Source organism: Piliocolobus tephrosceles, chromosome 15 (assembly GCF_002776525.5).
Source record: "Piliocolobus tephrosceles isolate RC106 chromosome 15, ASM277652v3, whole genome shotgun sequence".
Taxonomy (NCBI): Eukaryota; Metazoa; Chordata; class Mammalia; order Primates; family Cercopithecidae; genus Piliocolobus; species Piliocolobus tephrosceles.
Window position 1 is genome coordinate 73,286,670 of NC_045448.1, and position 26,127 is coordinate 73,312,796.

Below are 26,127 nucleotides of genomic sequence, written 5' to 3' on the forward strand. Positions count from 1 at the left end.
GATTTAAAACTTACTCATGTTATACATTCATAATGGGTTGGCAGGTAGGCTACGCTCCCTGAAGTTACTCAGGGACTCAACCAGCATCTTGGAGTTGCCATTTTTCAAGAACAAGGGAAAATAAGAGAACTCTGGAGGGAAATTAAATGCTAAGCCCAAAAGTGATACATATCACTTCTGCTCACATCTTATCAGCCAGAAAAAGTCACATGGAACTGGGAACCCAGTAAATATACACAGGGAACCCAGGAAATATAATACTACCTTGCACCAAAGGAAGCAGCTAGAAATATTGGCTAACAGCACTTATGATAATCACTGGAACTGACAGGGGAAATGCGAATTATTCATATAATAGACTACCATGGAGTGATTAAAATGAGCAAACTGTGTCTATACACATAAAGAAAATAAGCTGCCTACTAGTATGCATGCCCCAAAGGGTGGATATTTTTACCCATTTTATTCACAGATGTATCCCCAGCACCAAGAGCAATGTCTAGCACATAGTAGGTATTTGATTCATCGTTGCTGAGTGAATACACAGATCTCAAAATGAGGACTGAGAATCATCTACATAAACTTTTCAAAACACAAAACAAAACAATATACGATTTACAAATATTAAAAGCACAGACTAGAAGAACGTTCAATAAATTTATGATACTGGTTTCCTCAGGGGGAAAGAATAAGACTGAAAGGAAAGGAATAGGACCGAAGAAGGGAACATAAATTTTATCTGTAATTTTTTAAAGTATATATATATATATATATATATATATATACCTGTTTCTGTCCATATATATGTTTTATATATATACTACATATTTTTTTCTTTACACATATATGAATCAAAACTGGAAAATTGTTAATATCTGTTAATTCCGAGAAGTTGGTACACAGGTGAATTTTTTTTTTTTTTTGAGATAGCCTCACTCTGTCACCCGAGCTGGAGCTCAGTGGTGCAATCTCAGCTCATCGCAACCTCTGCCTCCTGAATTCAAGCTATCATGTGAGACAATTCTCATGCCTTGGCCTCCAAAGTACCTGGGATTACAGGTGTGCACCACCTCCTGTAATCAGCTCCTTTTTTTGTTTTTCAGTAGAGATGGGGTTTCTCCATGTTGACCAGGCAGGTCTCAAACTTCTGGCCTCGAGTGATCCACCCGCCTCAGCCTCCTAAAGTGCTGGGATTATAGGTGTGAGCCACTGCACCTGGCTCACAGGTTATTTTAAATTCTCTATAATTTTAGAACTTTACTAAAAGGATATTAGGGAACTAATACTACTTTCATATCTCAGGCAGAACTTCTCATAGTGTCCTATCCATGTTCTCTTATGAGAGCATGTCCTCCTATTTTAATGTCTAATGATTCAGCTTCAAAATTCTTGAGAATTTTGAATTTTTATCTATAATATTTCTATTCTTATCTCAATATTAAATATATTTTAAATGTATACTTTTTTCCTCAAAACCTAGGTAAAATTAACATTCCAAGAAGACATGCTCTGTTTATCCTATAGCTTCATATACCCCCATCATACTACAGGGCATCTCAGGATAGAGAGATGGGAGATGCTTACTCTAGTTTGGGGAGCAGAACTATAGAGTCACTGTAGATTTTCCTTCAGAAGAAAACAACATACAGAAGAGAAATCCTCTGAATTTAACCTCACCCTTCCCCTTTACAAGAGTTAATTTTATGCGGCAACTTGGCTGACCACTGGACCTAGATATTTGGTCAAACATTATTCCAGATGTTTCTGTAATGGTACTTTTTTAGATGAGATTAACATTTAAGTCAGTAGACTATGAGTAAAGATGATTACCCTCCATAATGTGAGTAGGCCTCATTCCACCACAGGTGAAAACCTTAATAGGAAAAAGGCTGACTGTGCCCAAGGAAGAGGGAATGCTACAGAAGAGTCCCTTGGGACTCAAGCTATTATCTTAACTCTACACTGGACCCTAGCTTGCCAGACTACACTGCAGTTTTTGCTACACTTGCTATACTCCACAATCATGTGAGCCAATTCCTTAAAATAAATACTTTCCTCTCCAGTAGGTAGAGACACACGCGCACGCGAGTGCGCGCGCGCGCACACACACACACACAGACACACACACGCTATTGGTTCTGTTTTTCTGAAGAACCCCAGCTAATGTACTCTTGCACCAAAACCAGTACTATTTTTTTCTACGACACTATTAAATAAATCAAAACATATCTCAAAACAACTATCACTAAAATAGGTATATGCTTTTCCTTAGAAGACTGGGTCTTGGCCTGGCACAGTGGCTCATGCCTGTAATCCCAGCACTTTGGGAGGCCGAGACAGGCAGATCACGAGGTCAGGAGATTGAGACCATCCTGGCTAACACTGTGAAACCCCGTCTCTACTAAAAACACAAAAAATTAGCCGGGCGCGGTGGCGGGCGCCTGTAGTCCCAGCTACACGGGAGGTTGAGGCAGGAGAACGGCATGAACCCGGGGGACAGAGCTTGCAGTTAGTGGAGATCTGGCCACTGCACTCCAGCCTGGGCGACAGAGCGAGACTCCGTCTCAAAAAAAAAAAAAAAAGACTGGGTCTTTTAAAAATCTAACTGTAAGTATTATTTGTTAAACCTAATACATGACAGAACACATTAGCATACCACATATATATATAAATAAATCTAGAATGAATCAATAAATACACAAAAGGTTAAGAAGATGTTAGAAACTTAATTATTTTTTGAAAAGTTATGCTAAATATGGACCTAAAAGTATTCTAAATAACAGATATTTTAGGTAGTAAAAACTGTTCAATTAAAAAAAAAATCTTACCTCTTAGTTTTCATCTGGTCCCTCAGTTTGCTGTACATCTCTAGGACTTAAAAGAAAGAAAAGAAAACACAAACATGACTTAGAGAAAGCCTAATTAAAGCAAAAAAAATTACACCAAGAATCCTTCTCCATTTCCAGTTCCTCACCTGGAAGACACAGCATTAATTTATCAACAGTGGCAGAAATATTTCTCTGTTGTAGTCGACACTGCTTCAGCTCTTCCATTGCTATTACCAGCTTGGCAAGAGGGAAAAAGACTGAATTATTATGCCAATGGCTGTAAATAAAAAGCTTTCAGTCACATTTTTCCAAACTGTGTTCAATTCATCAGAAAATCCCAGACAGTTTCTTAGTAAGACCTGCCAAGTGAACTAAAGAACTGCCTTTCTTAACCAGTAAAACATTCCTGCACAGTTTCCCGCTTTCTCCCCAAGATACATACAATACTAGGAAGGGCTAGGTAAAATGAAGTCCTAAAATACAAGGGTTATCCAGGAGAAAAAAAAAAAACTATCTTCAACTAAATCTCTATTTCAACAAATAAACCACACACTTAAAAGATGTGGCTTTTCTAAAAGTTACAGTTTGGTGAAAAGTAACTCACTTTTATTCCCCTAGCTCCAGTTTTAAAGGCTTCTATCAGAAGTCATACCATAATATAACTACAAGAAATTGTACTCTACAGAATTTAGAATGTGAGACAAACTTCTTTAAAAAGTAATAATCTACACATCTACTTGCAGCATTCATCCTATACCCATACCTAAAAATGTTATCTGCTTAGATACCATGCAGAAAAGAACCAGAGAATGGTCCTAAGTCACTGATAAAACAATCAAAAGCTAATCTTAAAGGTTATTAAAATTAAACATTTAAAAAGTATTAGGTGATAAGAAAGAAGCATGATAACTGAGAAGAGTCATGTACTACAAGTCAGAAAACCTGGGTTTTAGTCCCAGCCTTGCCAATAACTATGTAAAATACAGCAAATCATTTGTTTTAGTTTCCTCATCAATCAGTGATAATACCTGCCCTGATTTTGTCGGTCATGAGGATCAAATGAGCAAATAGATATAAAATAATATTGTAAACTGTGATGGTTTAAATGGTAAATATGTCATTAATAGAATCAATGATTTTTTTTAATGGTGGGAGGATAGAGATGGGGTCTCCCTCCATCACCCAGGCTGAGAGTGCAGTGGCGCAATCATGGCTCAATGCAACCTTAAACTCCTGGGCTTAAGAGATCCTCCCACCTCAGTCTCCCAAATAGCTGGGACTACAGGCATGCACCACCATGCCTGGTTATGGTTGTTTTTCTCTTTTTTTTTTTTTTTGGTTTTTTTTTAGGGGGGGTGGGGGTAGAGATGGGGGTCTCACTATGTTGCCCAAGCTGATCTCAAACTCCTGGCCTCAAGTGATCCTCCCACCTCAGCCTCCCAAAGCACTGGGATTATAGCATATAATCTCAGCCTCTGTGGCTAGTTGATTAGTTTGTTAAATAAATATTTGTTGAGCATCCACATTGTGCCAGTCACTATTTAGCTACATGGAGGGGATACAGCAATGAATAAAGCAAACAAAAATTTCTAATCTCATGGGGTTTAATTTCCAATGAAGGTTGACAGGCAAAAAAATATATATAAGTAAAAATATATTAAATATAATCTCAGAGCATGACAGGCACAATGAAGAAAAAGTGGGAAAGGATCAAAAGAATGCACGGGTAAGAGTGAGACCACAATTTCAAATAAGGTGGTTAGGAAAGGCCTCATTAAGAAGGCAACATTTGAGCAAAGATTTGAAGAAGGTGAATATTGAGGAAATAACATTCCAGGCAGAGGAAGAGCATTACTGTATTATGACAAGTCAATGATCTAAAAGCACAACTAAGAAGGCTGTATCCTCTCTCCTTAGACTTCCCAATGACTACGTTCATTTAATTCAGATAAACATTAGGAAAAGCAACAATAATGTCCAAGTACTTCCAACATACTACTTACAGTCTTAACCACTAAATGAATAACATAGTCATTAAAAGAGAGTGGCATGAAACAGAAAAGATTTCTTCAAAAGGTAAACTGGTCTTACTTCCTTTCCCTCATGTTGTAGTTTTCCATTAGTATCCGTCACTTGATTCTGTGGAGAGAAGACAATTTATACTCATAAAAAACAAACATTTAGACAATAGTTGAAAAAGATCTAAATTTAATATGAAAAGAATGGGAATAGGTAGTTAGATATTTTCAGTATTCCACTACATATTGGTCCAGTGGCATTCTCTTGGGTTTAAATTATGTCAACTTTTCTACTGGATGTTTGCATGACCTTTTGAAAAGAAAAATTCACTAAAAAATATGGTGAGTTTAGAACAGTTCTAAACTAAGATACTATAATAACTGAAGATCACACTTTAACTTTGGGGAGACAAGAGGAAAAAGGGGAGAGAAAAATAAAATAGAAAGAACAAATTTTATCATAGATATTCTTCATTTCACCAATGTATTCCTAGAAAAGTTGGGTATACACTGAACTTTTTAACACAAGTCAAAGTTTCCTTGTTTGCTTATTATTTTATTTTTAGAAAATGCTTTACCTAAATTATTTTTGGATCATTAATTCTTAACAGCTCCTAACAGTTCCATACTTCCATTTTTCCAACATAATCTCTCCATCAGATAGTCAAAAATTAGTGAATACGTCCTTAAATGATCCAGAGTTCATTATTTTTTTTTTTATTTTTTTTGAGACGGAGTCTCGCTCTGTCGCCCAGGCTGGAGTGCAGTGGCCGGATCTCAGCTCACTGCAAGCTCCGCCTCCTGGGTTCACACCATTCTCCTGCCTCAGCCTCCCGAGTAGCTGGGACTACAGGCGTCCGCCACCACGCCTGGCTAATTTTTTGTATTTTAGTAGAGACGGGGTTTCACCGTGTTAGCCAGGATGGTCTCGATCTCCTGACCTCGTGATCTGCCTGTCTCGGCCTCCCAAAGTGCTGGGATTATAGGCTTGAGCCACCGCGCCTGGCCCAGAGTTCATTATTAAAGGAAATGGCATCTAATTTTTTTGATATCCACTTTTGACATTTCAGTGATGGAAAAAATTAATTATATAGAATAGTAATTTCCTCATCATCTGTGATATCAAAACATAAGCAATACTAACTTCTAAAATGTTGTTTAATAAAGGCTTTCTAGCCTTCCACCAGTAATTGCTACTCCTTATACTTTTAATGCATCCCATAACCTAGCATTTCCTATTATGTCCCTTAGGACATCAAGAAATGTTAGTTAGCAGGTACTCTGCACATGCACACAGCCATGCACACGTGAGCACACAAACACAGACACACAAACAGACACACACACATACACACAAACACACACAATATGACATGCACTGTAAATGCCCAAGAAAGGGATATCGTATAGGATGTTTTCCAAATTTATCTGACATAATACCCTTTAACTGAAGATCTTCTCAAGGAGCTAGTTTTTTAAAAGAACACACTTTTGAAATCACTGCTCTGAACTACACACTATACCTGGACTATCATTCAAAGCGGATTACCATCTGCACCTCCATCCAAAGACAAAATGAACTGTGAACTCCTCCAGGAAGCCTCTTTAAAGTACCAGAAAGGGAGGCAAAAAACCAGCAAATTCCCTCTTTATTATTTACTTAATGGCACCACATGTGAAACACTTTGTGGTTTTATTGCACTGAGCTCAATACAAATTAAGAGTGATAAAGTTATCCAAAATGCACATCCAAGACAATGTTAACAGAAGCATTGTCTAAACGGGGGTCAGCAATCTGTTTCCATAAAGGGTTAGATAGTAAATATTTTAGGCTTTGCAAGCCATACAATCTCTGTTGTAACTATTCAACTCTACCTCTGTAGCAGGAATGCAGCCATAAAGAAAATACATGTAAATGAAAGGTCATGGCTGTGTTCCGATAAAATTTCATTTACACAAACGGGGCAAGCTGGATTTGGCCTAAGAGACAGAGTTTGCTAATCCCTGGTCTAGAATAAGCGTGATGGTAAGCACTATGAAATTTACAATTGGATGCCACATTTTAAGAAGGGCTTTACAAGCTGAAGCATGGTTAGAGGTGAACAGATTTGGAGAGGGAGTCAAAGCTATACCACATGAAAAACAGACGAAGCAATTTTTAGCCAAAAGAGGGGGAAAATATTCACTTGGAGACACTATACACTGTACCTGGATCCTACGTACTATAAACCATATTTAAACAATGACTGCCCTTCAAATATCTGAAGAGCTATCAGAAGTAAAGCAGTTCCCTAAAAATGGAGCTTATTATTCAAACCAATGCTTGTTACTAGAAAACAGTATTCAGCTCAATATAAGAAAAAGCATTCAAGCAATGTGAATAAAAAGCATAAGGGCTTCCTTGGGTGATAATGCTATCCCCATTATAGTAGTTATTCAATAATAAATTAGATATTTTTTATCCTAAACCGGAGATCTCCCAAAATTCAACCCTCCATAATACTCATAAATTCAGCAACACTGTCTACTGGAGTAGCCTTATTTGCCTTATGAAGGGACCATTTCTCACTTTTTTTCACCTTAAACTCACTGTAAAAAATACATTTTCCATTGCAACTCAGTACACAAGTATAGGGAACACACATACAATTTTCAAGAAAAAATGTTTATCCTTAGTACATGTAATACACTCTCTTGTTTTCTATTCAATTCGATTATATTTAATTTCAGTTTTTGCCAAAAATACTGATCAAGGAACACTAAATTAATTTCATGCAAACCATCGTTCTGAAACATATTCCTAGGAACCTAACGAATGCTTCCAGTAAGAAAGATAATAACTGTGGGCAGGGTGAGATGGCTCACACCTGTAATCCTATCACTTTGGGAGGCCGAGTCAGGTGGATCAACCTGAGCTCAGGAGTTTGAGACCAGCCTGGCCAACATGGTGAAACCCAGTCTCTACTAAAAATACAAAAATTAGCTGGGCGTGTTGGTGCATGCCTGTAGTTCCAGCTACTCGGGAGGCTGAGGTGGAAGAATCGCTTGAACCGGCTGGGAGGCACAGGTTGTAGTGAGCCAAGATCATGCCACTTCACTCCAGCCTGGGTAAAAGAGCAAAACTCCGTCTCAAAAAAATAAATAAAGATAATAACTGTGTCAATACCATTCAATAACTATTTCAATGCATAACAATAAAAAGAAGCCAGGCTCAGTGGCTCACGCCTGTAATCCCAGCACTCTGGGAGGCTGAGGCAGTGGATCATTTGAGGTCAGGAGTTCGAGACCAGCCTGGCCAACATGGTGAAACGCCATCTCTACAAAAATACAAAAATTAGCTGGGCGTGGTGGCATGCACCTGTAGTCCCAGCTTCTTGGGAGGCTGAGGCAGTAGAATCACTTGAACTCAGGAGGTAAAGGTTGCAGTGGGCCGAGATCATGCCACTGCACTCCAGACTGGGTGACAGAGTGACACTCTGTCTCCAAAAAATTTTAAAAAAAGAAAAAGAAAAAGAAACTATACCAGCTGTCTAGGATGCTACTTCATTTATTTCAAAGAAGATAAGTGTGTATATGTATACACTGAGAATCAAAAGAAATAATGGGCATCTTAGAGTACAATTTATTTTCATTGGTATGTTAAAATAGCATTGACAGTTGTTAATACTTTTTACATTGTCTAAACCATTTTCTAGAGTTCAGGAAACTTTATTTCACAGATTCTGAACCTAGGTCAAATGGATCCCCCTAGATCAGCATCTCCTATGTGTCCTGCTAGACATTAATCCCCTCTGCCCTCAAAGTAACTGGGTGGAGCCTGAAACAGATTAAAACCCTAAATCAGCAGCCTCCAATTCGGGTATTCCCGCTGGGGCATCCTCAGCAAGTTGAAGGAATTTGCAACTTGAAGAAATTTGATGGCAGGCAAGGGAAGCAAGAAGAAAAGAAGATGAGTACCAACCAGCAAGTGATATCAGCAATTCGGGAGCATTATGAGCTATATTCAGTACTACCCTGCCAAGGAGGTATCCCACCACATGACTACTTCAATAACCAGAGACCAAACATTGTGCTGACTATCATGGACCAGGGCACCAAGGAGCTATGGGAGAAGTGTGGGATAGAGGTGTCAAAGGAGCATAAAAAAGAACAGCCCAAGATGAGTATAGGAAGATGCAATGGCTGGGTGAGGATAAATAGCATACACAGGACCTAGCAGGAAACCCCATATCTTTGTTTACACGCATTTCAGAACTTTTGTCCAGCTGAGGCTCATCAGCCCACAAAATTTAAGGATTACAAATGTATGGACCAATAAATAGAAAGATGCACTATTAAGATTCTTTAATATGGTCAGACATGGTGGTTCATGCCTATAATACCAACACTTCGGGAGGCTGAGATGGTCAGATCACTTGAGGACAGGAGTTCAAGACCAACCGGGCCAACATGGTGAAACCTCATCTCTACTAAAAATACAAAAATTGGTCAGGCATACTGTTACATGCCTGTAGTCCTAGCTACTTGGGAGGCTGAGGCATGAGGCACAAGAATTGCTTGAACCCAGGAGGCAGACGTTGCAGTGAGCCAAGATTGTGCCAATGCACTCTAGCCTAGGTGACAGAGTAAGACTGTCTCAAAATTTTTTTTAAAACAGGTTCTTTAATATCATTTCAGATGGTTCACTTTTTTAACAGATGTAGAAATAATTCCATGTTTTGTATCACCTACTTATAAGAAAAGGTTCTCTTGAATAGTGTCTATGAGAAATTCAAGAAGGTTATCATTTTTAAAGTCTTGATTACATTTGCACGGCATATAGTCATTTTAAGCAGAAAACTAAATATTTAAAAAGTTATTTCAGGCTGGGTACAGTAGCTCACACCTGTAATCCCAGCACTTTGAAAGGCTGAGGTGGGGAGAACTCCCAGGATGAGGAGTTCCAGACCAACGTGGTCAACATGGTGAAACCCCATCTCTACCAAAAATACAAAAATTAGCCAGCGGTGGTGGTACGCCTGTAATTCCAGCTATTTGGGAGGCTGAGGCAGGATAATTGCTTGAACCTGGGAGGCAGAGATTGCAGTGAACCAAGATCAGCTGCTGCACTCTAGCCTGGGCAACAGAGCAAAACGCTGCCTCAACAAAAAAAAAGTTATTTTACGGTAGCAAGTTCAAGTTTCTCATTTTAAAATGATAAAACATTTTAGAATGTTTACAACAGTTCTAAACATATAGAAATGTTTAAAACATTAGAAATTGTTCTCAATTTACACTATGCTCTCATGTGTGTACACATTTTTTAGAGACAAGATTCAAACTATTCACGAGATTCTGGCCCCATTTTATTCCCCATATGAGTGACGTGAACCACCAACTACTGGGTCACCCAAACCAGAAACCTGAGAGTCATGGACTCTATTCCAGATATATGAGATACTATATCTCAAAAGCATCTCCGCAGTCTGCCCCTTCTTCATCATCTCCTTAGTTTTAGTCTTCCTCATTTTTTAACATGGATTTCAACTTATCATTTTCCCATATGCAATGAAAATTTTGTTTTAATGTGTACACTTTAACACTGAATTTTCTAATGAACATTCAAAATTGTCAGTTGAAACTGCAGGAAACTTAAAATACAAAGAGAAGCATTTCAGGTACTTTTGTCCAGCTGAGGCTAATCAGCCCACAAAATTTAAGGATTACAAATGTATGGACCGATAAATAGAAAGACGCACTATTAAGATTCTTTAATATGTTCAGGCATGGTGGTTCATGCCTGTAATACCAACACTTTGGGAGGCTGAGATGGGCAGATCACTTGAGGACAGGAGTTCGAGACCAGCCTGGCCAACATAGCAAAACCCCATCTCTACTAAAAATACAAAAATTGGCCAGGCATGGCGGTACACACCTGTATTCCTAGCTACCTGGGAGGCTCAGGCATAAGGTACAAGAATAAAAACATTAAAATTATTTATTATCAAGGGATTATTGATAACATTTTGGTATATAGTCTTCTAATCTTCTTTAATGCTTATTTATTTACATGTAAAGTATGTGTATTTAGCTTATAAAAATAGAGTCATACTGTTCATACATTTTAATCATCTTTATACATTAAGCAAACATCTCTAATACTTTCCAATGTGAAATATCCTCTATACTGTAGTTTATTATTATTTCAAATAGATGTACCATAATTTCTTTTAGTAATCCTCTATTAAATGATGTTAGGAACACTTTTAAGTTTTACCTATTAAAAGAAAACATTATATGAACATCCTTGTACATGCACTTACAGCCTTAGAATAAATCCTAAAACTATGTGGGGTTTTAAGTATTGCCACCTTATTGTTCAAATCTGTATTCCTTTAATTTTTTTCTAAATTGTAGAGTTCCTTTGTATTTCTTCTTATGTAAACTGTATGTTATTGTGTATTTCTCAGTTTTCTATTAGAATGTTCACATTTTTCCTATTAATTTATCAAGAATCTTCATATATAAGGATATCAACAATTAGCCATAATGTGTTTGTAAGCATTTTTTATTATCTGCCTTTTAAGTTTTAATTTGTAGGTACAATAGGTTCTTTCCTTTTAATGTTATTACATCTATCAATTTTTTCTTTCTGGTTTAGAAATTTTGTTTACAAATGTCTCAAAATAATATAAATATTCACCTATATTTTCTACTAGTTATTTTATGGTTTTATTTTTTACATTTAACTCTTTAGTTCCTTTAATAACATTTTACATTTAACTCTTTAGGTCCTTTAATTTTAGTATGTTGAATAAGGAAAAGACCTAACTTACTTTAAATGAAAATAGTTAAGCATTAAAGAACATTAACAATAAATCAAAAGACTGTTACCTCTCGAGTAGAGAAAGCAACTGAGAGGGGTACTAATGAGAGATTTAATTGTGATGGCTATATAATATTTCTTAAGATGGCTGGATACTGTTGTACAGGTCCATAAATTCTTTTTTAAAACCTTAGGACCTAATGTGTTTAAACTTAAGAATTTTTGAAATTTTTTAAAGATATTAAGGTAAATATTGATATTACATAATACCCCTACCCAATGGGGACTAGGATAGCACCACATAATCAAACACACTAATATTTCTACAGCAAAACACAAAAATTCATGCTAAATAAAATAAGAAATTTGATAGTTTCACATGATTTAGGTCACGTTCTACAATCAAGTTTCAAAATTATTATAGCTTTAGAATACAATATAATGTCTGACAGCCCACTTTACCCCTCAGTAAAACTGTGTCTTTGCTTTCCTTACCAATAATTTTTAAAATGAATTTTATACTCACTGTCAAGTTAACCCCATGCCCAGGAAAATCTTTTTAGGATTCTAATTCAAATTTCAATAGGAAAAAAACAATTAAAAGCATAAGGACTTGAAAGAAGAAAATAAAACTGTTATTACTTACAGATCATATGAGGAGTATTTACAAAGAAAACTCAAACTACATATGAATTATTAGAAATAACAGAAGAGCTTACTGAAGTAGTTAGATTTAAGATCAATAAGCAAAGTGAGTTATCTAAGATAAGTGACTTTGCTATGCCAGGGACCAGACAAATATGCCTAGCCTCCTTCCTGGACCTTAAACTGTTGCATCAAGAAATAACCTTCATTCTTTGGTAGAAGACTCTCCATAACAACCACTGGTTTTTTTCTTTGGCCTAGGTGGCATGCTATAAAGAATTTTATAGCAATGCCTTGAAATTCTGTCATTCTACAATGATAGCTTTTATCCAGCAAGGATAGAGAAACATGAAGAGTCAAACTGAGTTGCTGTTTAAAAGAACCAGCTACTAATCACTGGTTCTGGTCCACATGTAGTTATCCCAATGAAAATATAACCTTAAAAGGGTATTCTTGGCCGGGCGTGGTGGCTCACGCCTGTAATCCCAGCACCTTGGGAGGCTGAGGCGGGCGGATCACGAGGTCAGGAGATCAAGACCATCCTGGCTAACATGGTGAAACCCCATCTCTACAAAACATACAAAAAAATTAGCCGGGCGTGGTGGCAGGCACCGGTAGTCCCAGCTACTCGGGAGGCTGAGGCAGGAGAATGGTGTGAACCCGGGAGGTGAAGCTTGCAGTGAGCCGAGTTCGCACCACCGCACTCCAGCCTGGATGACAGAGCGAGACTCCATCTCAAAAAAAAAAGGGAGGGGTATCATTTTTAGCTAAAAAGCCATACTCTCAAGAATGTACGTTTCAGTATAAATTCCTTTCTAATTATACAAAAATCTTCACTACAAATATGTGTTCTGTGTTATAATCCTTAATCCTTTAATCCTAATGAAAACCCCAACACAGGACAGAGAAACAGTGTCTCTTAGAGCCTTCTTACTTTGAGTTTCTGAGCTTCTCCTCTCACTTTCAGCAGTTCAGTTATAGAGTCCACAAAGCCCTGGTAATGAAAGTTGCACATTTTCTCAATTTCTCGGTCGTGATTACGGATACGAGTTTCAAGCTTCTCCATGAAACGTCCATGTTCTTCACCATCATAAACAGACCTTTAAAAACAAAGGCACGAAGGTTATATCACGGTTACTTCTAAGAAGGAAAAACAGAATTACAAATCCAGAAGCAAATTTGGTTTTTAGATATTTAGGGCACTTAAGCCACAAAATAATCTAATTGTATATTAACATTGCCTCACTGTTAAATGAGTATTTTCAAGGAAAACACAAACTTTTGTTTTCTTATCCATTCCAGAATATTTGAATGCCTGACAGTATTCGTCACAAAATTCTCATCATAAAATTAAAGGACTGAATTACAACTCCCTTGTACCTTTCTTTCTCAATTTAAGTAGTCTAGAAAAGCTCATTTTAGTTAAATTCAACTATCCAATTGCTCCATGACTATATTCAAGAAGTTGAACACAGCTAGAGAAAAAACACACAGCTGTGCTGGCTAGACTTAGGGTAGCCATGTAACTGCAAATCTAAATTAGGCAGTCAATATCGCTAGATAATCCTACTACAACTATTCCCCCATCTCACATCACAGAAAAATCACTTTGTATTCTAACGTATTTATGTGTGGGAACCTTACCTTGTCCTCTCCTCAAATGTTCTTACCTTCACTCTCAGCTGCTGATCTGACTATACACTTTACAGAAAAAAAAAACAGACACAAAGAACTACCTCCTCTTCCCTCACTAAAATCAATCAGTCTACTTTACATCTGTAGCTCCTACTCCCTACCTTCCAGTAATGATAAAATAAGTGTTTCAAGCTCTTATCTGCAATTCAGTCCCTCCTGTTGTCTCAAGAATTTTACTCCTGAAAGTTTTCCCTTTTATCCCTCCTCGGTAACATATATTTCTCCCTCTTTACTAGATGATTATCATGGCTATATAAACATGACTTTTATTTAAATATAATTGTTTTTATTTTTTTAACAAAAGATGAGGTCTCAATATGTTGGCCAGGCTGATCTTGAACTCCTGGCCTTGGACAGTCCTCACACCTTTGCCTCCCAAAGTGCTGAATTTACAGGCATGAGCCACCACGCACAGCCTATACATGTCTTTTTAAATCCTGCCCTTAACTACACATCCCTCTCCCCTTCCCAGCAAAACGCCCTTCCACTTCCTCACTTCTTTATCCGAATAAAGTATTCATTGTACTCCACCTAATAGCAGCATTTGATATGGTTTTATATTCTCTCCTTCTTTAAACACTTTCTCCTGTAGACTTCAATGATACCACACTAACATGTTTCTTAACCTCTCACTGATGTGCCTTCTCAATCTCCATTCTCAGCTCCTCCTCCTCTATTACATTCCAAAGTATTCCTAAAACCTCTTCTCTTCTCCACCTATGCTCTCTCATTAAGTGAAGCTATCTAATTCCATGGCTTTAAAATATCATCTCTGTAGTGCTGATTTCCTAATCTATACCTATAATTCAGAGCATTTCCCTGAGCACTAGATTCAAATATCCAGCTACTATTTAACTCCAATTGGGTTTTTAAAAGCCATCTCATTATTTAATATAGAAAAAAAAATCTTTATTACTAACATATCTCCACTCTCATGCCAGTTCCTCCTCAAATTTCCCAACAACCTACCCACCCCATCACAGCTAAAGGCACTATACAGTTGCCCAAGCCAAAAATCTGGGAATGACTCCTAATCTATCTCTTTCCGTCATATACTCTATCCAATACATTAGTAAGTCCTGACAACTCAACCTCCGAAACATGTCTTAAAATTTACCATATTCCACCATTTCCACTGCAACAGAATCTAAATCTATATTACCACCACAATGGACCAATGCAATAGCCTCCTAACAGTCTCCATTCTGCACTTTGCATGTGATCCACCCCCTGCCCCAAAACAGACACTCCACACAGTAACGAAAATGATCATTTTCAACCAATAATTTAGATGTTATCCCCCTGCTTAAATCTCTCCAACAGCTTACCTTTATAAAAAGAATTAAAATCTTGAATCTTTATTGCTGCCTATAAGGCCCTACATAATGTAACCTCACATTACCTCTCTAACCTCATTTCTCTCCTCTCTCTAGTTCCCACCCAAATTCCCTTCCATCCTCTATGTTTCAGCTACCCTGGCTTTTTTTAAAGCCTCTTCCTGCCTCAAGAATTTTGTTTTTCCAGTTCTTATACTAGTAATGCTCATCCCCTATACCTTTGAACAATCTCTTCCTCCTCATCATCCATGATATGTTGTCTATCTCTGCCTCCCCACAACCCACCTCAACTAGATTATAAGCTCAAGGGCGAGAATTTTGTCTGTCATACTGTACCTCTATAACAGTGCCAGACAGGTAGTAGACAATAAGTAAACATTCATTGACTAAAGAATGACTAACACTATCTCTAACGACTCTTTGATTTCTGACATTTGTTCAAGAAATACTCATTTGCTCATTGCCAACATTTTCTGGTTCTATAATCCTTCCTGAGTACTGGATCACTATCCTGATCTGGTGGATCAGAAACCACACCCCCCTCAGGAGGTCAGTTCTACCATCCAAAACTCAGCAGTAACCGTAGATAAACCAAATAGTCATGTACTGCATAATAATGTTTTAGTTAATGATGGACCACATATACAATGGTGGTACCATTGTATTATCTAGTGAAGTCATAGCCTTTGTAACATTGCAGTGCAACACATTACCTTTTCTATATTTAGATATACAAATACTTACCAGTATGTTATAACTGCCTACAGTATTAAGTACAGCAATGTACTGTACAGGTATGCAGCCTAGTAGCAATAGGCTATACCATATAAACTAGGTGTGTAGTAGGCTATATACCATCTAGGCTTGTGTAAGTACACTCTATGATGTTCACACAACACAATCACCTAATGATACATTTTTCGGAACATATCCTCTCTGCTAAGCAACATTTGACTGTATATGTTTGGCTTCCAGTCAAGAGTCTGAACACTTACTTCAGAAAAGGCAGAGCAATCTGGGAGATTGTCAAATAAATTATAAACAATCCCTGCTTTGACAAGTAGGCAAACTGTAGAATAACCATTTGCCTGAAAAAACTGTTTGGAATACATAACAGAATCTACCACTGACATTTCAAGTAATCTCAAATAAGCTTAACTTTTCCCTTTTTGAAAGGAAAGGAAAAGAAAGGTTTCCATGTAAAGATACCATTTACCTTGACACTTGGAGAACACGAAGAATCACCAAAAACTCCTCAATATAAACTGCATAAGCTGATATATTATTCAATATTAGACAATGTCTTGGTTTCAAATTCAGTACACCCTGACTTGATTCAGTATACTTCTAAGTTAGATGGCAAGTATACTTCATTCTACTGGGTAAAACTTCTGTTCATTTCTTCCCTCCAGAGATCTACATTAACATCATAAAAGACATCCTCACAGAAAAGCAAATTCCAAAGTTAAGAAATTCAGAACTTATATTAATAATGCCTCCCTAGGCTCTCTGATCTTCCCATTAAAAAAAAAAAAATCAAAAACCTAAGAAAGGAAAGTGGATTTTAGCTGCCTATGTGGCCTTCATCTTAGCACTGTAATTAGCTTGCTCTATATAAGTCTTTGGCCAATCCAGTTAATCCCTGTGACCCTCAAGTTTCTTATTTAGAAAATAGGAAGCAATCAATTACAATTCTCTTAAAAGTACTAGCTTAGCTTTAAGTATCCACAATTCACCTCCATTTTCAAGTTTAGTCAATAATGCTAAGATCATACATTTGTAGAAGTCTAAATAGGCAGTAGTTCAAAACAAGTAAATGGACCGGTGGTAGTGGCCCATGCCTCTAATCCCAGCACTTTGAGAGGCCAAGATAGAGGGATTGCTTGAGGCCAGGAGCTTGAAACCAGCCTGGTCAACATAGTGATATCCCATTTCTTTAAAAAACAAAATAAAACACAAGTTAATAAAGTTTCTACCTGCTTATCACTACTCTCCATCTGTTACTCCTATCTTAGGACCATTATGATTGTAATATTCTATTTAATTATTATGCAGAATAACTTGCAGAATAACAGGTTTGCAGTGGATCCCCAGAGTACTTTGAGAATTTTAAAAAAAGAAAGAATAAAATGTAAAACACCAATATTTAAAACAGGGGATAATGACTATATTTAAGAGACTTTGTGTTCCACAGGTATGTTTCAGGAAATCCATGATTCCCAGATCCTATGTGGATTTTGTATATATAGGTATATATATTTAACTATAACACCTTGCTAACCAACATATCCTTCAGATATAAAAGGCTAAAAACAAAAATAAACAAGACTTAAACACTGGAAAGGTCAGAAATTTACTACTGAAGCCAATCTAATATCAGTAGTCAACATTGCACTTGAACAAAATGTGGCTTTTCTCTTTTAACAAATACCTTAAGGTAGAGAAAGACTGCCATCTAGTGATAGCCCTTTTCTAACATTCCTTGAAATGATGTGGCCTTACAAGTAAACATGACTGCTTAAAAATCTAAAAACTGTATTCCATAATACCTATTGGTCAGAGATTTATAGCTGATTACTAAATGATATGTAAGGTGCATACCTCTAATGTTTAAATTTCCATTACTATTAGAAAGCAGGATCTTGAGAACAAAGGCATAGGTTTTTGACATGTCCAGGTTATATTGCAGTTAAACAAGACAATCTATGGAATAAACTGCACCACTAGTTTAATTATTTGTGATTATCTCAATAATAGTCTAGTACTTGGTAAGATGCAAACAAGAAGAAATACATGAAAATTAACTAAACTTTTTATAGCCTAAATTTGACTCAACTAAATAAATGCTGCCATGTGGAGTATGGTTTCCAAAAACCCCCAAATAAACCACAGGTTTTTGCAGAAAGTAAATTATTTATCCTAGTATAACTATCTGGTGCATAGTTCTAGATTTGATAATAATACTATATCCATATCCCACCTAAATTTCATGTGCATATTAAGAGATCTTAATTCATAAAATGGCACTTGAGTAATTCTATTGAACAATTATTTACCATTCCCCTGTACTGAACCACTACAGGATTGTATCATCACTTGCTTAGAGCCTATATTAACTCAAATTTGCTTGTCAAAGAAGGAGCAAAAATAATGTTATGAGCATTATTTCATTTAAATCCAATGCATCTTATAAATTGGACATTATTCCCATTTTATAAATGAGAAACCTGTAACCCAAGAAGATGAAGCAACTTGCCAACTTCACATAGCTACAAAGTGTCCTCTCTACTGCATTAGTCTATCTCTTAGAACAAGGAAAGCAAGCAGGTGGCATGGGCCCCCAAAATGTTAGTTGAAAGAGGTCTTAGAGATGGAATACAAAACTTTCATTGTACACTCAAGGAAACTTAGGTCAAGGCAAGTTAAATGCCTTAATCAAAATTACATTGCTTGTTATGACACAATTAGGCCTGATCCCCAAAGAAAACAGAAAAAGCTAATGCAATATGAAGCCCAACACAAAGCTAAGTGGTTTAAAAAGAGAGAGAGAGAGAGACAAACTTCTACTTCAAGATAAGTAAGTTGCCTATTAGTTGTGCCTATGCAGCTATTCTCTTCTTCCTCCTACTGGAGGAGTCCCAATTCATTCTGATATTTCTGTCCTACCACAAAGGATAAATATTAATTATTCTGTAAACCAATCATGGTAATTGCATTCTCTTTGTCAGTGACCAGTTAATATATGGTGGTGTGACACACTCATCTCACCAATGAGAAGGAAAATCTGTCAGTGAGGGTCCAAGAAAAGGTTTTCTTTCCTGAAGCATTCAGGAAAAGAAACTGCTTTTCCAGCCTTAGACATTGTCCTGTGAAAGCATAATGTTTGAGGATGCAGTAACCACTCTGAAAAGGAAGAATATATTGCCCAAAAAATCTTAGAATGGCAAAGGGGAAAATGGAAAGCACTTGGCTCTTCAATAGTGATGCACTCCTGAAACAGCCCTATCTCCAAACATCGTGTTATATGACTTAATAAATTTCCCATTGTTTAAGCCACTTTCCCTTGATATCCTGCTACTTGCAAAGGAAAGTATCCTAAATGACGCAACATTGTTCAGTCTTTAAAGGTAACAAGCAAATCAAAGAAACAACCAAGAGCAAGTCAGAGTCTACATACTGCAAAGCAATCTTGTTCCCTGGACCTACACCATTCTTTTCCTTTTGCTTCTAGTTTACTTAGGAGTAACTCCCATTTGCCCCTCAATTTTCAACTTGCACCTTTTCTGGGAAACCTTCCCTAATCACATAGACTTTATTACGTGCTCCTCCTCGGTGATTATCATCTTTACAGAATTTATTAAACTATATCTGATTGTCCATTTACTTGCCAATCTCCCCATACTAGAATGCTAATCTCCTTGTGGGGAGAGACGATGTCTTACCCATTTTAACTCCACCTCCTGGCATACAGCCTGGCACAGAGGAGGTCCTCCATATATGATGAAGATGGAGAAAGAAAAGGAAAGGTAGGAGACTAACTGATGAGGATTTCTAGTTGTTTCAGAGGTGGATGCAAAAATGCATCTCATGATACAAAGCTGTTGAGATGTTTTCAGAACCACGGAGAACTTCAAGACACAATGAACTGAACATTTCGGTTTTTGTTTTTGATTAATTCAAGGAAAAATTCCAGAGTTTATTCTGGTCTTTTCTTTTTCATATATATGTTTTTAAACTTCTGTCATGGTTTTATTCCTCAAACATTTTCTTCTTATTAAGCTCCATAAAAGCATCATTAGTATTTTTGTTTATTCCAAATGCTAAAAATAAAGTGGAAAAACAGATTTGTGCATGATGTTGAAAGAGAAACTGCAGGAGGTCAAAAGGAGTTTAACGTCCCTTCTCCTTACTTCAGTTTGTCTATCAGTTTAATTCCAACCTTAGTATTGTAATCTGGATATTCTGAGTGCATAAAGATGAAGCAGATCAATCAGATCATCATCAATGGCAGGAGAAGCATATGCTAGTTAATGAATTCTAACTGAACACTATACCCAAATATTTTTGTACTGCCACAGGAGATCAAATACATTCAAATCCTTTTTCCAGCTCTAAAGATACCAAGGTATCCAACTGGCTTCACATGAAGACAGCCCATATAACCAAAAGAATGCTGTGATGCGGATCTCTCTCAAGGCAGGAAGGGAATCCCAATGATAGCTATCTTCAGAGGAATAAAAACAGGGTGGAGCAGTTTCAACTGACACCTAGCCAAAGGGCCTACTAAAACCTGGTTTTGGTTAAATACCACAGGAAAGTAGAGAAGGGGAAACTGTCACAAAACATCGGTCAAATCAACAACAGACTATTAGGAAATAAACTAATGAAAACAAGGAAACTCCAAATTAAGAACATAGAGACTGCCATAACTGCTACTATGATAATGTCACACTATTAGCACAAGTAATCACCATTAGTAACTGAAGATACAAAGGCAAAACAGGATTGTTAGTGGCTTCACTTTGTCCTTTGTATCTATTTGTGTTAAGTGCAAAAAGATTTTATTTCATTGCATCTTTCAGTGGTGGTCATGAAATCTGGCAGATAAAAGTTAGATCATGAATGTGGCTGCTAATTATAAGATAAGATATAAAAAAGTAACTCTACAGCCTGGTGATAGTCATGAATCTAACCTGGAAAACTGCTGAAAGCAGAGTACTAATACAATTGTTTAGGAGTAATAATACACTTGGTAGGTTAGCTCTGGTTTCACTGCATCTAATTCAGTGTGTTAAGTTTAACACTTAAACATGCAATGTTGGAGCTAAATGAAACGACCAGCTAACTTAGTATCTATCATCAACATAATTAGTCTGAATCTAGGGCATGTTGATAAAACGCTTTCAGATTCTTTACAAAAGATATTAATTAGTAGGGTGGTGCAAAAGTAACAGCGGTTTTGCCATTACTTTTAATTTTTGCCATTAAAAAAATGGCAAAACTGCAACTACTTTTGCACCACCCTACATATTTAATTAAATAATTACTCTGAAGAGATGTGTAAATATTAAGAGACTGTATATTAATTATTGAAACATGATTCTACTGAGAGAAACAAGAAAAATGAATAATTGTTGGAACACTTCGGTCTCCCCACTTAAAATTATCATTATGGTTCCAGTGATAGGTATCACTAAGCTATTAACAAAGAAAGACAAACCACTAATGGTTAACACTAGTATGGTAGAAACACTGCAGTGAATAGTCATAATCCACTTAACGCATGTAGATTTAATGTGGACTTAACAAAACAGACCATGCAAGTTTCCTAGAATCTCTGAATCAAACCCTAATAAATGTAAGTAACCTCAGGTGTAGATGTATATGTTGTATATATTATGTATATAAATGCATGTATTATATATAGTATATATGCTATATATGTGGGAGACATATATATACATATACATACCTCAAACACACACAGACATACATACATACACACACACACACACACACACACTTTTTCTAATTCTTCTGAGAAAGAACCAGACCTAACAATACCATATTCAACTCCTGGCCCAATTTCACCCATAAGCGGTTGTCTGCTGATAACCCATGGCCAAAAGTGACCACAATTTAAAACTCTTTAACTCTATAAGCAATTAAGTACATGAAAGAGGATGGATGAAAGGCATCAGAATAGTTTCCATCCTAAAACATAATAAAGAACAAAGCAGGCAAAATAGGATGAAGCTCCATGACCAGTATGGAAGATTGGATACACTGTGAAAAACATTTCTACTATCAAACTCCTAATCACCTCTAACCACCTCTAACCTAATCTCTCTAATCACCTCTGACCTAATGCTTCTATTTTATAGCCATATAGAGAAAAAGAGACATGGCCTATTGCCCACACAAGGTGCGGAGTCAAATCAGAGGCCTTCAAATGAATGAAGCCAAGATACCCCAAGATACATCCTTAGTAAAAGATAAAATAGAAAAACACTTCCCCGTAAAGGGAGACTACAAGTAAACTTGCCTATCTGGTGTTGGCTCTGGGTGAGGGAAGGAGAAAACTCCCATGATAATTTGAACTCACATGCCAGCCTTCTCACAGAAGGGAGGTCTACACTAATACTATCAGTATTAGTGCCTCTACTCTGTGAGGTATTAGTGCCTCTACTCAGACTCTGTGGTCTGAGAAATCTCAACTGACAACTTATTTTTAAAGTAGTCCCAGCATGGTTGTTAATACCCTCAAATAACTGACTGAAGCAAAGGCAAATCTTCTCCAGAGAAATATACCTTTACCCATACTTCTAGGAATTCTCACAAATAATACTCCTTAGAACTGGAACTTAAGTATCAACAATCATAAAACACACAAGGAAACAAAGTATAAAAACAAGAATCAGAAGAAACACAAATAGCAAAATCAGGCTTGCAATGGCTTAAACATTAATATGTATACATTAAAAATAAATGTGTAAGATGTTTAAAGAAATAAAAAAGTGAATTACCAAGAAAAGAAAAAAAAAACTATCAAAAATGAATATACGAACCCAAAATACCTGAGACAGGTCTCAGTCAACTTACAAAGTTTATTTTGCCAAGGTTAAGAACATGCCTGTGACATAGCCTCGGGAGGTCCTGATGACATGTGCCCAAGGTGGCTGAGGTACAGCTTGCTATTATACATTTTAGAAAGACATAATACATCAATCAACACATATAAGATTTAGATTGGTTTGATCTGGAAGGGCAGGACAATTTGAAGCAGGGAAGGGCTTCCAGGTCATAAGTAGATTTAAAATTTTTCTGATTGGCAACTGGCTGAAAGAGTTATCATCAGTAGAAAGGAATGTCTGGGTTACAATAAAGGGTTGTAGAGACCAAGGTTTTATCATGCAGATGAAGCCTCCAAGTAGCAGGCTGCAGGGAGAATAGACTGTAAATATTTCTCATCAGACTTAGATTTTCAGGTTAACTCTGGAATGCCCTTGACCGAGAGGAAGGGTCCAATGAGATGGGTGGGGGCACCTTAAAATTTTATTTTTAGTTTACAAATAGATAAACCGGAAATGAAATATAGAACTTTTAGAATAAAAACTATAACAACTGTTATTTGAAACAAGAAATGGAAAGGAAAATACTTAACTGGGAGGTGTATATATAAAAAATACAAAATGCAGAAAGACGAAAGATGGAAAACACTAAAGAGAATGGAGAATACAATGAGTTTAATGGGAGCTCTAGTAAGAAATAAGAGACAGGTAAATTTTTTTAAAAAATAGTTGAGAAATTCCCAGAATTGATAAAAGATGTAATGAAGTTGTGACCCTCAAAATAAAAAGACAGACCCATAAGCCTTACCAAAAGTAGCCCCATCTCTGCTCAGTTACATCTAGCAAACATTTAGAACTGGCTGCCTATTTATCCCTTCTCTTCATAGCTAAACTTTGGTAGCGTGCAGAACCTTGCTATGATGGAGTTAATTATATAAATATATGGACCCCTAGACCCGTGAAAACTTTTGGTATGTCTTTTATCAGCTCATTCTTCCATTACTACAGCATCATTTCCAAACTGTAACCATACTCATTAAGATGCTAATCTCAATCCTACAACTTTCACAACAAATGGCATTGCCATGTATTACATTTAAAAACTTCAGGCTTACTAGGCACAAAATATTATTAACTTCTTGCATTCCAATACACGTCTGTCTATATCTCTGTCTACCCTGATATTTGTTCCTTCTTATCTCTATGAAATAGATAGGGCATCTCAATGCAAGACTAATCCTGTGTTCTCAAAATCTCGTATCTCTTCCACTCCAGGAAGGTTATTCCATCAATATTTTCTTTGGTGGGGGGAAGCTGATTTCTTTCAAACCATGCCCCCATCTTAACAAAACAACACAGCCCATTATTTTAAAGAAAAAAAATACACTAAATGAAAATCTCTCTTCTGATAAATTTCCTTCTGGCATCCTTTCCCTTCCCTTTCTCTCTCTTTCTCTCCCCGCCCCCCCCCCTCTTTCCCCTCTCTCTCTCCCCCTCTCTCCCTCCCTCTCCCTTGCCTTTTCTCAGTTAAGATCTTAAAAGAGCACACTACACTTACTGCCTCCATTTCCTCAAATTACACTTGCTCTTCAAACCAGTGTAATCTGTTTCTTACCTATACCACTCACAACGAACCTATTCTTGCTAAAGTCAATAAAAGACTATTAATTGTCAAATCAAACATTCACTTTTAAGTTCATCATTTACTTGACTTCACTTTTGTATGTTCCACCACAAACTATCCCCTCTTTTTAAAATCTCTATTCCTGGGGCTTCTATTGCACTCCTTCTTGGTTCTCCCCATTCTCGGTCTCCTTCAATAATTCTTTTTCCCTCTACCCCTGAATACCTCCTTGACCATTTCTTCTCACTCTTCATATATATATATATACACCCTCAGAGATCTCATCAATACCTCAGTTGTTAGTAGTAAACAAGTCTGGTTACCAAACCAATAATACCACCAATAATACCAGGATATATCTCTGTCAAGTCCTATAAACCTGAATACCTAACCACCATTCATCCTCAAAGAAATCGCAAACCGTGCATGTCAAAAACTACTCAGCTGGGCGTGGTGGCATGTACCTATAGTCCCAGTCACTCGGGAGGCTGAAATGGGAGGATCTCTTGAACCCAGGAGTTCAAACCCAGCCCAGATAATATGGCAAGGGGCATGTCTCTTGAATTTAAAAAAAAAAAAAAATTATTTAACTTTCTACCCAAACCCACATTTCGCTCCTAGTATTCACCATCTCAATTGAAGATAACACCAGCCACTGAGTTACCTAAACTAGAAATATGTATGTTAACCTTGACACCTTACTTCACCTCACACCTCCTCATAACTAGTCACCAAGACCTATCATTTCTAATTCCATAATGGCTCTTCTATGCTCTTTCCCCTCCCTATTCTCCCCAGCTACTGCCTTGACTCATGTCCTTATCATCTCTCTTCTGAACATTGTTTTTATCACTTTCCCCTTATATTTGTAACAATCCATCTTCAATACTTCTTTGACAGTAATTTTTTAAATGAGACCTTGTACTTGGAAATTGAAAGACAGAAATACACACACATATACACAACTTTAGGATCTTGTTTCAGGATCAAGTCCAAAGTCCCCAGCATAGTATGTAAGACCCCCTCCATGTCCAGTATAATCTCTGAATACTCCCCACATTCACTCTACAACTCTACTTGAAGTTCCTTGAGTGTAGCATGTATTCCCTCTGCCTGCAATCTCCTTACCATCACTTCTCTGGCAAATTCCTACTCATCTCTCAAGGTTCAGCTCAAAAGTCAACTCTTTCCTAAAACATCTCTCCTTAATACAACTACTAGAACCTGATACAGAAGCTCCTCACCTTTTTAGTTTTTAGGATTTGTTTTTGTTTTTGTTTTGAGACAGGTTCTCACTCTGTGTCCCAGGCTCAATCGATCCTCCTGCCTCAGCCTCCTGAGTAGCTGGGACTACAGGCAGGAACCAACATGCCTAGCTCATTTTTTTGTAGAGAAAAGGTCTCACTATGTTGCCTGGGATGGTCTCAAACTCCTGGGCTCAAGCAATCCTCCCACCTTGGCCTCCCAAAGTACTGGGATTACAGGTGTGAGCCACCATGCCCAGCTCAGAAGCTGCTCTTCTTACCAACAAGGTAGAACATAAGAAACTATTCATAAAACAAAGCAACCATGAAGAGCTTAAGCTTGCATACTCTGGAGGAATT

The 26,127-nt window shown here is 37.0% G+C and overlaps 1 protein-coding gene across 1 annotated transcript in view; it reads right to left on the reverse strand.

Moving 5' to 3' along the window:
• Positions 1-26,127, reverse strand: part of EXOC6B (exocyst complex component 6B) — a 710,495-nt gene that overhangs the window by 610,037 nt on the left and 74,331 nt on the right. Inside the window, exons 2-5 of the mRNA XM_026456434.1 lie at positions 13,231-13,396; positions 4,920-4,967; positions 2,975-3,065; positions 2,829-2,874 (exon numbers count right to left, since the gene is read on the reverse strand). Of these exons, the coding sequence (XP_026312219.1) occupies positions 2,829-2,874; positions 2,975-3,065; positions 4,920-4,967; positions 13,231-13,396 (351 nt within the window). The remainder of the gene's footprint in view (positions 1-2,828; positions 2,875-2,974; positions 3,066-4,919; positions 4,968-13,230; positions 13,397-26,127) is intronic.